Source organism: Alexandromys fortis, unplaced genomic scaffold, assembly GCF_014885135.2.
Source record: "Alexandromys fortis isolate MF-2015 unplaced genomic scaffold, M_Fortis_MF-2015_v1.1 scaffold_19, whole genome shotgun sequence".
Taxonomy (NCBI): Eukaryota; Metazoa; Chordata; class Mammalia; order Rodentia; family Cricetidae; genus Alexandromys; species Alexandromys fortis.
Window position 1 is genome coordinate 10,702,034 of NW_026067890.1, and position 16,708 is coordinate 10,718,741.

Genomic DNA, 16,708 nt, shown 5'->3' on the forward strand with positions numbered 1-16,708 from the left:
CAAGCTTCAAAGAAGACTGAGACCAGCAGCCTGGGAGATGTGAAACCAGCTGAGCTGACTGCAAAGGGTGCAGACCAGAGTCACAGAGCAAACACTCCAGTCTACTGCTCCGCCTGCAGGCTGTGCAGTGTGCTCCAGTTTCTCTGGTTTCGTGAGCTGTCGCCCATGTTGGGGTGACCTCTGGTGATGCAGCTGTCTCTGGGTCATTTCTGCTCCTTTAAGTATCCCCTAGCCCATATCCTTGTAAGTAGCCTCAATAAAATTCATTGGTTCACCAAGCTAGACTTAAGCAGTATCTGTACTTTGGTTGGATGGGGGATCCTTATCTGGGGTGAGTAGTCGTGTGTGCTGTGCCTCCCCAGGAAAAGTTTTGTTACACACAATTATTCAAGTTGAAATTTAATTTCTAATGATTTTATTGAATGCTGGAAAATCATTCCCTAATTATTTGAGTATACTAAAATTATTTTATCACTTATAATAATTAATTAATTAATGCTTTTTTCATGGGCCTTCATGATCATAATGCCTCAGACTGTTACATTGCACAACTCTCTGCTGGTTACACCCACCATAATGCATAAAAATAATTCCCAAGGAATACATAAGAAAATAAAGTGCTAAAATTAGTAAATAAGATCAATTTGTATGATTCCATTCCTGAACAATTTTCCCAAGCATTTGAGTTGAAGTTCCCTCAGCCCCCAATGTCATGCACAAAAAAGGAAGAAACAAAAAAAAAAAAACAGTGCGAATAATTGAAGTAAATTGCATCTCAGTAGATGAATGTGTTAATAAAGATTTGAGAAATATGATATTTTCTGTGAATGCCCAAAGACCTACAACTTCTCCAGAATTATTCTAGAGACCTGACCCGCCAGAACAAAAGTCAACCTTTATAAACAGTCCCTTGCTTTTGAGTGCAGATTATTTTTATAGCATACATTCAATAATGTTTATATTGTGACAAAAGACAGAAAACACACACCCACTAGAGGCTCCCAAACTTATTTATAATGACCTATTTTATGAGAAGAAGATTATTTAATGGCAAGTATTTTAAGAGTTACAGGAAAAAAGCAATTGCTTTGCTCGTGATGCACAGAGCCATTATTGATCATGAATAATGCACTAAAGGAGCAATGCAGGAAAGGGCCTCTGCTGTTGAATAACAGAGAATCCGCCCAAATTTTTACTTCCCTAAATTCTAATCTGTACATTCTCATTAAGAGGCAAATTCATATCTGTTTGCAAAAGTTTCAGAATAAGGTTCACTCATTAAATTATAAGCAACACTAGTCTTTTATTTCATGCTGGACTCACAAACTATTCAAATGGTTGGTTTAATAATATCTGTTGCATCAAATATATGTTACATTAAATATACTTGAGTTACCAATCTCTCTCAATTACAAGAATTTTTCTCTAAATCATTTCCTACTAACAGACCTTTAATCATTAGTATGAATTAGTGAGCATTTATTCTATCTGGGCAAAAACTAAAAATAAATAAACAAAAACAAGGCAAATGTTGGTATAATGGCAATACTGTACCTCGGTTGTCCTATTCACCATCATCTGAAGCAGTGTTTGGTGGGAAAAAGAGGGAAGATGTTACACAATGCAAAATGAAAGGAACAGTAGATGTGCTGGCTGCAACTGAGTACCATATTCCCAACAAGACAGAGTGAGAAAAGCCAACTCCATTACACCGGAGTCATTCTTTCAGACTCTCTCTATAATTAACGGTGTAAACAGAATGTCTAACTTAATGTCTCAAAGATGGAAACTGGCTTTCTAAAGAAAATCGTTGAGCCCTAATATTTATTAATATTACTATCTCCCAACAGACAGTCCCCTTCCATCTGAACTACCCATGGAAATGATTTACATGTTTTCCTGACCAGAATGCTGCATTATCAGCAGAGACTGTGCCTTGATCATCACCCAGGAGGAGGATGCTGGCAGTCAGAGAGGACCTCTCCACAGACGCACCAGCTCTTACCTTGGATTGGACATCAGCGTTGTGATCATTCTGAAGCAAGAGGGCAGCGGACTTGGTGTCATCTTTCCGAGCCGCAATGTGCAGAGCCGGCAGCCTCACCTTCCCTTTGGTGTCGTTCTCCAGGAGGATGGCCACTGCCTGGTTGTGTCCCTGCTGGAGTGCCACAGCTAGAGGAGTGAAGCCATCCTAGAATATAATTTTTATGAATGAGTGGTACTGACAACCAGGACGGAAAACTCACCGTGAGGAGCAGGAACAGAATGGACTCTGCCTTTCCCCCGCAGTGCAAAGGCTTTATTGGATTGCTTTCCTGATTTCTACTCTGCATCATAACAAAGCCTGCTGATTATGGAATGCGGCATTTTACAGGAGTGGGCTGAATGTGCATTTGTAAAAGGAAAAATCAAAATTCGTGTCCAATCAACAGTGCAAGATAGACGACTGTCTCTGCATTGTCTCCGGGAAGGTGATAACTGCTGTGGATAGAGTAATTGATACTATTTATGTGAGGATGCTGGAGACTTAATGGGACCTAAAGCTTTTTGGTAAATTAGAGTAGGCATTAATTTTGTAATTACTTACATTTTAGATCGCTAAGATCTTTTCAGTATGAGTTTTTTTTTATGCCATATAACATTTAAAACCCAATCTCTCGATTGTCAACAGAGAAAGAGAGAGAGAGAGAGAGAGAGAGAGAGAGAGAGAGAGAGAGAGATCCATAAAAAACAGCACAGACAATGCAAAGTTAGAAAGATCTCCAGAATAAGATAGAAAACTATCCTACAAAATTTGGAAAGTCATCTCTATATCTTCATAAGCAAGTATTTAAGTCCTGAAAAGATGGCAAGTGTAATCCTCCTTAATTCCCTGAAGTCCGCAACCAAATGTTATAAGTGCAAGAATGAGGGTGTTAGGCAAATTTAAGTATTCAATTTGTTTTCAATATTGATTGTTTATGTGATAACTGTGGCCTTTTGAGGGAAAATATCTACTCAAATGTATTATACCATGTATGTAGTATGAATCGTTTATGCAATATGAACCATGTATGCAGCATGAACCATGTATAAAGCATGAGCCTTGTATGAAGCATGAACCATGTATTTAGCATGAACCATGCAGGTAGCATGAATCATGTATGCAACACGAACTGTAGTAATATGTTGACTGTTCTTTGGAGTAAGTTTGGATTTTGAACATGGCACACTACTTCACGGAGGGGAGGAGTGCTGTGTCTCACGGTAGAGGCCAGCAAGCAGCTGCAGTGTGTAGGTGTGTCTGAACAGGAGACTCTGGGGATGAAGGGCACACCCATCCTCGTGTGTATATTTGGGTTTCTTTTCCCTCCCACTCTGCAGCAGTCTGTATTAAAGGCATGTGGACTTTGCTTTCATTCTGTGTTGTTTTTCCTTAGAGACACGGTCTACAGAATGGACCAGTAAAAAGATTGTAACCTAACTTTTGGCAGAATTCAGGAGGAAGCAAGGGAAAAAAGATCTATAAAAATTGTGCTGGCCAGACACAAAACTAACTCCCTCTGGAGGACTAAAAGCTGGATTCCCAACCATGCAGAATTCATTCTGATCTCTGTTTCAGGAAAGAAGGCTAAAAATGTGTAATAATTCATTAAAATCCCTCAATGAATGCTGTGAAAAAATGAGCTAAGTTCAGCAGTTTTGGTTTAATCATTTATTTACTAATTCTATCAATGAGAAATTTTCAAACCAAGCATGTCTTCATGTGCATGTGTTTGACTGCCATGTGAAAGGATTGCATAATTAGCTGATTTTTTTTTAGGTGGTTGTAGTGTTTGTTGGGCAATCGACTTTTACACATTATTGCTGCTCATGAGCACAGAAGTGCTGCTTATACATATCACACACACTCCAATGGAAAAAACGAAGATATTTCATGACAAAGCATTGGCACATCAGATACTCGTCCCTGAAACAGTATTCTCTGTTACAGAACGGTGCGGTTAAAAGGCAGTGTACACAGGTTTAACCCATGTGAACCTGGGTAACTATTAGGATAGGTTATAGGCTCAGTACATTAAGTTTATAAATTTCCAATCATTATAAGAAAGTGGCTTTAGTTATTCAAAAATATTTCTTAAATCAAATGTAAGTCACACTCATGTCTAGGCTAGGCTCCAACCCCTACCCTGCTTTGTTACCTTTGAAAAGTGTTGTATTTGGTTAGAAAAGAGAGTTCTGCAGGCCACTCTACAGTATGGCCTTTGCTGAGGCGGTGATTACTAAGGGCTGTTTTGGGAATCACAATGCAACACTGTGATGATCAACTAGATCAAAGTAATAGTCAATCTGCTGAGAAAGGCATGAACTGAGTTCAGCGAAAACCCAAGTTAGACACACTAGGTCTCCTGGGTGGGTGAAAGAATCCTGGTGTGAAGGTTTCATCTGATTAACGATTCAGCCTTCAAGGAAAACGAGAACAGATGGGTTCCCTTATGCCGGAATGTTTCTCTGAGAAACAGTTCCTTGGCTAGCTGAGCATTGTCTTGAGAGAGGCACACTCTATGTGCAGACAAATGTAGTGTCTCGAGGGACATAAAGGCCCCAGGTTATTAAAAAAAACTATATATCTATACTGCGAGTACATAAATTATGTCTGTGTTACTGAATACAGAACACTGATGCATGTCATAGGGGAAGTTGTGTTTTCTAGTCAGATGACGTAACTTAACTTGATTGGTAACTTACTTAGTATTGAGAGTGACTTCCTTGTTAGTGAGAACAAGCTTCCAGAAAGTGATGGTGAGTGGTTCCATTAAAAGTTAATACTTTTTCCCAAAAAAGAATTAGAAGTAGATTTAATGCATTTCAGTTGACTTTTCCATCCAGCGCAGTGTGGAAAGAAGTTTGTGTTCACTTTACCTAAAGATTTACATGTCAGAAAAAAGCTAGAAGCTATATTGAACATTAAGAGATATCAAAATGGCTCCTGGGTGCCTGTCATATTTTTTCTGTGGACCAAGAAATGGGAAGCAGAAAGGCATTTCTGCATCAGAAGAAGGTGTACATAGGAAAGAGGGGTGATGAACTGATCTCCTCTCCAGAAGTGCCGAACCCTTAGAAGCCAAGCTAATTTCAAACATTCTTGACATAGTTTCTAGGATCACAGTCACATGTGTGTCATCATTTCTATTTCATCATAAATAACATTGCTGTGGTAGAATCTTTAGAAAATTATACGAACACAGATAGCTATAAATTATTCCTGATGGTCAGAAATTGTTCCTTCAAGGAGTGCTTTGGATCTTAAGATAAAATATTGACAAAAAGCAACAAGGATAATTGAATTTCAAAATGCTGAAAACCCCAAAAGCAAGAAGTGTGATTCAATGGTGTGCACTCCTATAATCCGAGGAGAACTGCAAATTCAACCCTGACTTGGGTTTCACCGAGAGAAAAAAAACAAAAACCCAAGCTTAATGATGATGGAAATAAGACTGCATGACCAGGAACCTAAAATGAAGGTAGGAACTAACGGTGATGGCACAAGCCCATGTCCCTCACGGCCATGACAGTCGACTGTGAGAGTAATGTGAACTTTCCCAGCTTGCCATAGACAAAACAGTGGAGATCCTTTGCAACTGATAGAATGAACACGGACCTTAAAACAAAAGAGCCAGAGAGCAGGACTTACCTCCGTAGCAGTGCTCTGGTTAGCTCCGTTCTCCAGCAAATATTTTACAACATCAATGTGATTCTCCTGGGCAGCCATGTACAAAGGAGTGAAGCCATTCTGAGGACAGACAGCAAAGGCAGAAATCTCAACCATTTGTAAAGTTTTAGCAAAGCCAAAGCTACACCTTGAGGGAATTCACACACTCTTCGAAATAACGCCCACGTAATATCTTCTGTATTTATGATAAATGAAGCAGACGATATGAACTGCTTAAGATACACAAAACATGAACTCTATGGAATATATTTCTCTAACAGATCCTTATTATACATACATATAACGGTATCTATAAAAATATCTTCTGTATTTATCAATCCACAAACCATTTACACAGACTACTATTGTCTTGAATATACATACTTGCTTTGCATTTTTTGGTGTTTCATTTATTATTCATAACAGATCATGCTGAAGGGATTATGAACCTGAATGAAAATGAGAAAATCTATACTTTTGATCACAGAGGCATTACATTATTTTTGAAACTACTCTGAAATTTGTCATTCATTTGCTCGATTATTTACTGAAGTGCAGCTACCAGGAGCTGAGCCATCCCTAGGAAACAGTGATAAACAGGACAAACACATGCTCTCATGAAGTACATACCATAATAATATTCATTATTATGTACTTGTATAAAAAAATCAACAGAAATATTACACCAGGAGTTTTAAATTATGTTTAATTGTCACATTTCCTTTTTATTTCTGTATACTTAAAAATATACCAACTTTGTTAAGGGGGAAAACACAATTTTAAGAAATTCTCAAATCTTTTGTCAGATTATTAAACATTGATGTTCATACTTCCCCTATATTAATGAGAATTAGTAAAAGTGAGATGAACATGTGATTATCAACCACCCGCAGAAAGTAGCAAAAATAGGTTTTATGCTATTTTGTTGACATGAAATTCTTTTGCATGCATTGTAAAAATGGAAACATTATTCAAAGTGACCAATAACTAGCAAACTATAAATACGAAAAGACAATAAGTAAAGAAATTTAACTTTTGTTTATTAAATAAAATAATCAGGTTGAAAGTAATCTTTAATTTTAAATAGAACCATCTAAAAAGAATAAATTAACAGTAGTGTTATGATTTGTGAATAAGTACTGCTTGCTGGAGAGTATATTTCCCAAGGCTTATCAAGCAGGTGAAACGTGGTGTATTTTAAGAACACTGAAGAGGTGGCGGAAGGATGGAATTAGAGATTCGAAGGAAGGGAAAGCCAAGGAAGACTGTTCAAAACAACGCGTGGGTGTGGAATGAGGATCTTTCGAGACAAGTAAGAGGTAGGGATGCAGTAAGAGAAATAGAACTTTAACAGAGCACAGCCATCGCTAACGGTTTTCCTCTGGTGGAATTCTCTAGGTAGAGCGCGAGAAACAGACACAGAAAGAGGTCATGAATTCCTCAGGGAAAGAGCCACCATGCTTAGACCTTTGCCAGTAAGAGATTCGCCCCTGGGTCTTGAGCTGCAGAGAGACTTTTTTGCTGAACCATTTGAATTGTTCAAACTACCTAAAATTGATAGATATTATTTCCATAGAATATCATTCTGTGACATAAATTCTCATTGTATATAGGACCTACATAAAACAGTATCTGTACAATGTCTTCTGTATTGATCAGTTCAGAGACCACCATTATCTCAAATGTATATAACTTACACAGCACTCCTAGGTTTCAGACGACCATCTCTAACACATTAGGCTAGATGGTACTACACACCTGTCTGCAAATAAACAGGTCCAGGTGAACCAGGAGCCCATGTCTCTTTGGTGTCCAGACTATGGTGGAGATGACCTGACACCAGACGCTTCCTAGTGTTCCCAAGCACAGTCCCAGTCCTCGCTCACTCCTCTCTGTCATCTGTTGCGGAATATTCCTTTACGCTGTGTGAAGGTATGTCACTGTGATTGATTTAATAAAAGGCTGAATGGCCATTATCTAGGCAGGAAGATACGTGGACTTCCAGACAGAGAGAACTCTGGGAGGAAGAAAGGCAGAGTCGCGAGCCAGATCCGGAGTAACTAGGATGGACATGAGGAAGAAGAGGTAACAAGTGCATAGGAGAACATAGATTAAAAATTACAGGCTAATTTAAGTTGCAAGTGCTAGTTAGAAACAAGCCCAAGTTTCTTAATTAACATAAGTCTCTGTTTCGCTTTTTTTTTTTTTTTTTTTTTTCAGCTCGGTGGTTTCTTCTTTATTGATGTGCCTCCTACCTCCCCCCGACAATGTTAATCCCTTCCATCTACCCCCCCAAAAAGAAGATACTGAAAGGAAGGGAGCCTGCTTGGGCAGTTAGAAAGGGAATAGAAACCAAAACAATCGACGGATGTGACAGAGATTGACAATCAAGAAGTCTAAAGCAGAGTGGGAATGAGGGCGAACAGGGGAAAGAAAGGAGATGTATGGAGACTGTGTCCTCCACTACCCCTCCTGCTGAGAGGGACAGGAGAAACAGCCTCAAACATTAAGTGCAGGTCCTGAAGGAGATGGTGTTTTCGCCTGAAGGAGGAAGTAGATGTCAAGGAAGGAGCGCCACCTCTCCTTGTAGAATGGAACCCCCCACCTCAGGGACAGCAGCTTCACAGACCGTAGACGCTTTCATCACTGTAGGCGATGTATAGAAAGAAGTCTTCCTCGTGGTGCTCCTGGTATAGCTGACCCATCGTGGCACTGGTAGGTGGAATAACATTGTTGACAAAGAAAAACAAGGCATCCTCAGCACGGAGATGAATTCGCTTCCGGATCAAGAAGTAGAATTGACCCACTGTAAGATCTGAAGGCACCAGGTATTTCTTTTTGTCCAAATCTCCTATCCGAGCTTTGGGAGCTTTTTCCACTATCACCGGGACCCGGTCTGGGTATTTCTTTCGGATTTTCTCGCCCTCAGAGCGGCGCTTCTCGAACGGATGCTCCTCTTTGTACACGAACTTCATTCTCCCGAGAACCGGGCTGGACCGAGCTGGGCTGAGGAAACCCAGGGGGGGGGGGGGGGGAGAGGGGGGGGGGGCGGAGGTGGCGACGGCTTCGACGAACAGACTCAGCCTCTGTTTCGCTTTTTGTGAGCTGACAGGACAACTACAGTTGTCCTCTCAGACAACCTTTGGCCAGCACAGTGATGGCCTTACATATTCTAATCATTAGAAGCTGAAAATACTACAAAAAGAACTTTGTAGATGTGATGAAGTTAAAGATCTTGAGGAGCAGAGATGCTGATCCAGAGGGCTAAAGATAACTATGAGAACCTTTACAAGACTTGTAAGGCAGAAGCAAAAGCTGAGAGCGGAGGGGGCAGCTCTATCTGCTAGATATAATGATGGAGGGAGGGACCATGATCCAAGGAGTACAACTTTAGAAGATGGAACCAGCCAAAAAATGGATTATCACCTAAAGCTTCCAGAAGAAAACAGCCTTGTAAACAGTACAATCTTAACCCTGGATTATTAATTTGCAAAACTAAGGGAGAATAATTTTCTGTTGTCGTAAGCCACTGATTTTGTTAATTGTGTATGTTAATTTGTCACAACAAAAAGAAGAACCAAATGTCTTGGCTTGGGGTTATAGGAGACCAGAACAGACACTGGCCTTTAGTCAGATTTTGTAGCATCTGCAATAGTATACATTAAAAATGGAGAACTGGAATCATGATGTCACCATGGTTGAGAGATAAAGAACTGGAGCCATAATGTCACCATAGTTATAATATGGAGAACTGGAGCCATGATGTCACCATAGTTACGATATGGAGAACTGGAGCCTGATGTCACCATAGTTATGATATGGAGAACTGGAGCCATGATGTCACCATAGTTATGATATGGAGAGCTGGAGCCATGATGTCACCATAGTTATGATATGGAGAACTGGAGCCATGATGTCACCATAGTTATGATATGGAGAACTGGAGCCATGATGTCACCATGGTTGAGAGATGGAGAACTGGAGCCATGATGTCACCATGGTTGAGAGATGGAGAACTGGAGCCATGATGCTTCTGTAGTTATGAGATGGAGAATAGAGCCATGGCCCTATGCTGCCATGGATATGATGTGGAGAACTAGTGCCACAATGCCATCATGGTTAAGGAATGAGGGGCATCTTATTGTAAAACACGTTGAATAAGGAAATACGGATTTATTACAGATCCCAAATACTGGAAATATCCTTTACTTTCCTTACAATATTTATCAAGAAACATCTCACTTGGGAATAAGGACTACTCCTCTGAGCAATTAGGACAGAGCAAGGCAGTATACCTACACCATTGTAAACTGTATAGGAAACTGTTCATCTTCACTCAACACAACATTCCTGGTCTCCTCACATACACATAAAAGTGCTATTAAATATATCATGCCCCTATGGTTTTCTAAAAGGTTTTAAGTGGAAATAGTTATGAAAACATTTACAATTTCTCATTGCTGGTATAAAGCGTTTCGGGCTTATCGTAGATGCAAGCAAGGAGAGTCGTGTACAGGAGTTCTGGAATAGTGCATTCATACCCCTAGAGTACAAATGGTTTCAATCCATATTATTTACTGATCATTGTTCGTGGTTCTCAGATTAGTTATAATGCTTTTTCAGACCCAGAAATCATTCTGAACTTTGGAGAACTCAGCATCGAATAGGACTCTCATCTAGAATCTTTATTTTATGCTTATAGAAATGCCTTGCAGATGGATGGGCAGGTGGCTTGACGGGTAAAGAGCTTACTGAGTGAGCAAGAGGACCTGAGTTCAGATCCTCAGCAGTGACATAAATGTGGGATACAACTGTGTGCCCCTGCTTATTAAATATTATAAGCAGTACCTCTGTTTATAAGAAAATATCAATTATTTATCATTCATTTATATTTATTTAACCAAAAGAAAATAATGTTTGGTAACTATTTACTGCTTGGCATTGTACTCAAAGAGTAACTCAGAAACAAACACAAAACCTCTTTGCCACATCCAGACAGACAGGTTGGTCCTGGAAACTGAACTGGGGAAAAGAGGGAGTGAAGGACAGACAGACACCGAGACACACTTACAGAGAGCTGCCGTCAGCTGGTTCATGCTTGCTCTGAAGGAACACCACCAAGGAATGCAGAACCTCGGGCGGGGGGGGGGGTATGACGTTCAATCACTGTCTACACAGATACCAGAGGAAGGCTTTGCCTACTCCCTCATTCCGGCCCAAGGAAGGCTTTGCCAACTGCCATGGGTCTGAATCAACGTACGGACACCTGATAACGATACGATACCTATTCCTTAGGACTTCTTTACACCATCACTCAAGGCTTCCTCTGCTTTCCACACTTCTTTCCATGAGAATACCCAGTCCAAAGCTGAGAGAACCAAGCTTAAACTACCATAGACAAATTGAGGGACATGTCTCACTACTGCTTTATATTACATGTTATATAAAGAGAACACAGATAAGGGACACAGAACTCAACTGTGTGAGGAAATTCTGCCAGCATGACTCAGTGTAAAGAATAGGGGAACCACAGGAGTGCAGAAGGAGAAAAAGCCTCTTAGATGAAGATGAGAAAGGAGAAGACAAATGGGTCATGCACATCAATCAGTGCCAGATGGTGAGGGGATTGGATTCGGCAGGACTTAGCCCTATCTGCCTCACTAAGAACTGGGCTCTTTGTTTTAAATGGATTGAGAGTCACTTGGGTTTTTTAAACAGGGATTTGGCAGGAACATATCTGCATTTAAGGAGATTACAATGCCAAGAATAGAGAGGAAGAACCGGAAAACACTCTGACTATATAGTTACTGACAACGAAAGGAAGGGTTTTGTAATAATCTTGATGAGAGTTGAAAGGAAAAAAATAATGAGATAATTTTGGTTCATTCAAAGGCAAGCTTGTATTCAGATATTTATATTACACTCCATGACTAGAAGGAGTATAAGTGGTTTCAATCCATATATTTATCAATGTTAATAGTTTTTTAATTAGCTATAAAACTCTTTTCCAGATCCAGAAATCATGCTAAACTTTGGAGACTCCAGATATCAAATAGGATCTATATTTTATGCTTATAGAAGGGCCTTGCAGAGGGATGGGTGGGTTGCTTGATGGATAAAATGTTTTCTGTGTGAGTATGAGGACCTGAGTTCAGATACACAGCAGTGCTATAAAAGTGGGGTTCACCTGTGTGCCTCTGTAACTCCAACCCTAGAGGTGGAGAGAGAGAGCGAGAGCGAGAGCGAGAGCGAGAGCGAGAGCGAGAGAGAGAGAGAGAGAGAGAGAGAGAGAACTCTGGATCCCACCAGCCATTGAGTCTAGCTAGTTGGGGAGCTCTGGGTTCAGTGAGAGGCCCTGTCTCAAATATAATGATGACGATGATGATGATGTGGAGATCAACAGATGAAGGTGCACAGTATCCGCCTCTAGCCTCCACATGTACATATTCCCACATACAATGCTTATCCCGCAACAGGTGTTCAATTCATGTGCCTTAAACAGGTGATGAACAAAATTAACAGAGCAAATTTCTTTTACGTCTGTGGTGTTTTCAATTTATGTCAAAATTAGTCTCAAACGCATAAGTCTGGTCCCTTCTTTTTAAATGCAGAATGTCTTAAGAGTTTGGTCTTAAGGCATCAATTAAGGAGGGTTTGGTGCTGGGCAGCTTCTAAGTCTAATACTTAAAAGTTATTGCTTTTTAGGATTGTGCCCTGTTCTAGGTCACCTTTTTTAGGGAGAATGAATCTTTCTCATGATATCATTTAAGCAGCCACATGTGACCCACAGGAAAAGAAACTGAGATTTCCCACCAGGGTTATCTTGCTAACCATTTGAAAAGTACGTGGAGAGTATACGCTCCAGCCCAGAAATGCCTTCAGGGACTACAGCTCTGGAGAGCCTCACGGTGACCTGATGAGGGACTCTGGAGCACAGCCACCCATGCTAAGCCCCTGCTCAGAAACTGTGATGATAATACATGTGCCATTTCAAGTGGTGAAGTTTGGTCACTAAACTATTTAGTGGCAATGCTTAATAAGCACAATGCCCAGTGAGGGACGTCCCACAAGCTCAGACATGGGTCTCTCTTGCCAGTTATACCTCTTGCCATTCTTACTTCATACTCCTTCCTTTCTCTTGAGGAAAGAAATTATCTTAAACAGCTACCCTAAAATATTTTAGAAATATAACTCTTCGAATGCTAAAAATAAAAATCTAAACACACCGATCTTCTTGAGGATGAATGAGGTATAAGTGTCCTTCAGTGTCCACCAACCCCCTAACTAAGAGGACAATGGTAGTTAACTGTGCTGGATTCCAAAAAGGCACATGAGGGATGCTTCCAGTAGAACCCTGGGATCTGAGTAAGCTATGAGTGAAAGAATTATGACCCAACAGCCATTGTATTCAGTTACCATCTATAGAGTACTTTGAAGTCAAAAGATTAGACCTTTGCATTGATAAGAAAGAATATATGGGACAGATAGCTAGTGTGTATCTGTCTATGTCAAACCACACACAGTCTGAAGCAGTATTTAAAAAAAAACTATAGCTTTCTATATTCATAATGCCCTAAATTCCAGTGTGTTCTTTGGATTTACTTTCTGTGCTCACAAGAAGACTCAGTTAACAAATCTTATAACCATCTCTAATAATAAAAAATAGGAATGGATACATATAGTCTGGAGTCAGTGAAAGTCAAATCTCCCATCTGAAGAAGTCATCTGTCTTTTGTAAGAAGGTGACATCAAGATTGAGGGTTTGGCATTACTTTTTGCACAGAGCAAAAAGTATCTTAGCTCTGTGCTAAGAGATTCTTCAGCATGTTGACAGTCTTTCAGTTAACACACACAAGGACGGGTTGGAAGTTACTACCATGGTCATTCTCAGTGCCTCACATCCTCCTCTTCTATTGCAGCAGAGTATGAGATGATGTAGGACATAATCCTGAAGTTATCAGCAAGCTTGAAGGTCAGGGTGATTCAAATCCTATCCCTAAATACACCACAAACACCCAGCTGTGAAGGATGCAGGAAACCAATCTGGACTAATTTTAGTCATGTAAATAACGCAGACTTTGGGTATTCTAGGGTGTTCTTAGGGAAGAAGAAGGGAAAAACAGGATTGCAAATTATTTGATAGTAAAGTTCAACTGCTCTGCTTATCTTCTAGGTTCAAAAGACACTCAGATCACTGACGCCGATCAACCCAGGGCATTCTCTAGGATAAGGTGGCTTCAAGTTTACACGACACATTTGAGCCACTCCCCTCAACCAAATTTAAGATTTTTTTTTTTTAGAAAATTGGGACAGAGGGACAGATATTGTGTCTCCTTTTATAAACTATAGACAACAAGAGTGTAGCCACCATCATAGGTATACAGTGAAATTATCTAGAATAAATCAGATGTTGCAGGAAACACGGGAGTGACAAGGGAAGACTCTGAACCTTTGGCTGTGGGGGAATCATTCAACGGTGAGGCTGCCCTGAGGCTCACTGACACATCTAAAATTTATACCAACAAAGTCAAGAAAGTTTTCTTTTTTTTTTTATTCAAGGACAAGGTGATCTATTTTCTTATTTGCAATTGGAAACATCTTAACTAATACGGCATCTAGATAAAAATGCAGTTTTCAATATCACCATTAGTTTAAAATAAAGCACCCTTGGTTGGAGACACGACTCAGCAAATTAAGAGCACTTATTACTATTCAAGAGGACCTAGGTTCCATTCGCAGCACCCACACGGTAGCTCACGGCCATCTGTAACTTCCAGTTCTAGGGGCCCCAAGACTATCTTCTGGACTCTGAGGGTATCATATACACATAGTGTATAGACATACATACATACAGCAAAATACCCAATACACACAAAACGAAAATAAGTTAGCCTCTTTTTTTCTTTTTTTTTCTTTTTTTTTGGTTTTTCGAGACAGGGTTTCTCTGTGGCTTTAGAGCCTGTCCTGGAACTTGCTCTGTAGACCAGGCTGGTCTCGAACTCACAGAGATCCGCCTGCCTCTGCCTCCCGAGTGCTGGGATTAAAGGCGTGAGCCACCATCGCCCGGCTAGCCTCTTTATTTTTTAAAAAAGTAAAAATAAAACATTTTATCCAAGAAATTGGAAGAGTACATGAAGTGTAATAAATCACCTCGTGCAAGCAATGAAACTGATTATTATTATTTCTTTTAGTTTTTGAGATTAAAATATGATTACATCATTTTCCCTTCTCTTTCAACCCTCCAAACTATCCCATATACTCCTCCTCCTTGTTCCTAATCAAATTCATAGCCTTTTCACTAATTGTTGTAATATATGTATTTTTTCCTAAATTCATAATGACAACTTGCTCAATCTGTAATGTTACTTGCATATATATGTCTTCGGTGCTGATGATTTGGTAATGGATAACCAATTTGGTGTGCTATTTCCTAGGGAAGACTATTCTTCTCCTCATGTTTTTTTTTTTTTTTTTTTTTTGGTTGCCTGTCCACAACCTGAGTAACTTTGGGAATCAGGGAAGGGGCCATTGCAATAGGGGAGTAATAAAAAGGACAGTAGCAATGTACAAGTGTTCTGAATGGGAAAATGAAAAAAAAAAAAGAGGCTCTAATTAGGGGGAGGAGGAAGAAAAAGAAAGAAGGGTAAAACAATAGTAAGGGTGCCTGGAAAAGTCATACAGAATCACACTATTAACTATCTAAAAATACCTATAATATATATACCTAGCACAGTCATGGATCTTGGAGGAGAGTCTACAAATCACCAGTTTACTAAACCAGCGTAATACCTAACTACCTTCTAAATATTATCTAAATATATCCACAGTTAATGATAATCATTACGCCTCAGCAAGGAAACGTCTCTTTGCAACAGTTGGAGACCATTACAGAAAATCACAGTCAATCAAAATGCAGAGTTGTGGAGCCCAGTCACATGATCTGCTACACAATTGCTCCACCTAAGGCTCAGGGATCATTGGGAAGAGGAGGGCGGAAAGATTGTAAAAGCCAGAGGATCAGAGAGTTGGCTGAGAGATTGTGTCTCCTAGGAATGTCAGAGCCACACTCACGAATTCTCACCAACATGACTGCTACCACACACAAGTGGACAGGGGCTACACCAATAGAAATTCCAATGGTGGGAGAAAGGAAGGCTCAGCACGTCTCAACCCGGCACAAAGTGGGAAATACATTTTTGTCTGGAAGTGGAGAACACAAAATTCAGTAACAGGTTTGTTTCCATTGCTTTTTTACATATATAATACTAATTTTTATTTAAGTTGTCAGTGATACGTTAAGCTTGGGCAGAGATGCTTTAATAGATAAAGACGGAGATAAAGGCAGACTGCTACCAAGCCTGAGTTCTGTCCTTAGGACCCACACACTCTTAGGAGAAGACTGACAACTACACCTTACACCCTTCTCTGACCTCCAAGAAAGCACATGCCCATGCTCTCACAGCCCCACCTCCCCATGCACACGCACATACGCGTGCACACACGCATGCACGCACATACACATGCGCAGCCTGAGCACACTTCTTTAAAGAAATGTTATATTCATCTTGGAGTAAATCCCTTTCATGATCTCCCATTCATCTTTATAAGTACACGGATAAATTCCTTTCTAATGTGTACAGAACAAATACTTTTAAAGATATAAACTAGAATTATATCTTGCAGATGTTGAACCTGAGGAAGGATGAGAGGAGCAATGAAAATGTCTGTGTGTGAGAAGTAAAATATTTTAATGAAGTCACTAAATATATGAGTATTGAAACTGGGTGGCCATTTATCCTCTGGCATGTTTTCTGGATTTCCAGATAAACAGTATAGATTATAAGATCCAGGGGGTTTTGTTGATGTTGTTTTGGTTTGGGGTTTTTGCTTCATTTTGATTTCCATTTCTTTTATCTTCTTTTATTTTAAGTGTGCAATGTGCTCTGCCTAGCATTGTAGCAAGAGCTTTAAAACATCTGGTTTTGTACAACATCCTATAGTAACCTATTATATATA

General features: G+C 39.9%; 2 protein-coding genes across 29 annotated transcripts in view; both read right to left on the reverse strand.

Moving 5' to 3' along the window:
• Ank2 (ankyrin 2) overlaps nucleotides 1-16,708 on the reverse strand; it is a 513,191-nt gene that overhangs the window by 121,817 nt on the left and 374,666 nt on the right. For 18 of the 28 annotated variants that reach the window (XM_050139715.1, XM_050140008.1, XM_050141378.1 and 15 more), the window contains 3 exons: nucleotides 5,675-5,773; nucleotides 2,006-2,191; nucleotides 1,555-1,578 (listed from right to left, as the gene is read on the reverse strand). In XM_050139715.1, the coding sequence (XP_049995672.1) occupies nucleotides 1,555-1,578; nucleotides 2,006-2,191; nucleotides 5,675-5,773 (309 nt within the window). The remainder of the gene's footprint in view (nucleotides 1-1,554; nucleotides 1,579-2,005; nucleotides 2,192-5,674; nucleotides 5,774-16,708) is intronic. The other 10 variants (XM_050140247.1, XM_050139490.1, XM_050141213.1 and 7 more) reach the window with 1 other exon arrangement.
• Nucleotides 7,914-8,752, reverse strand: LOC126502223 (gamma-aminobutyric acid receptor-associated protein). The gene is made up of 2 exons (XM_050143129.1): nucleotides 8,322-8,752; nucleotides 7,914-8,233 (listed from the first exon to the last, which is right to left on the reverse strand). Exons 1-2 carry the CDS (start codon nucleotides 8,665-8,667, stop codon nucleotides 8,199-8,201), a joined length of 381 nt encoding a protein of 126 aa, XP_049999086.1. The 5' UTR covers nucleotides 8,668-8,752; the 3' UTR covers nucleotides 7,914-8,198.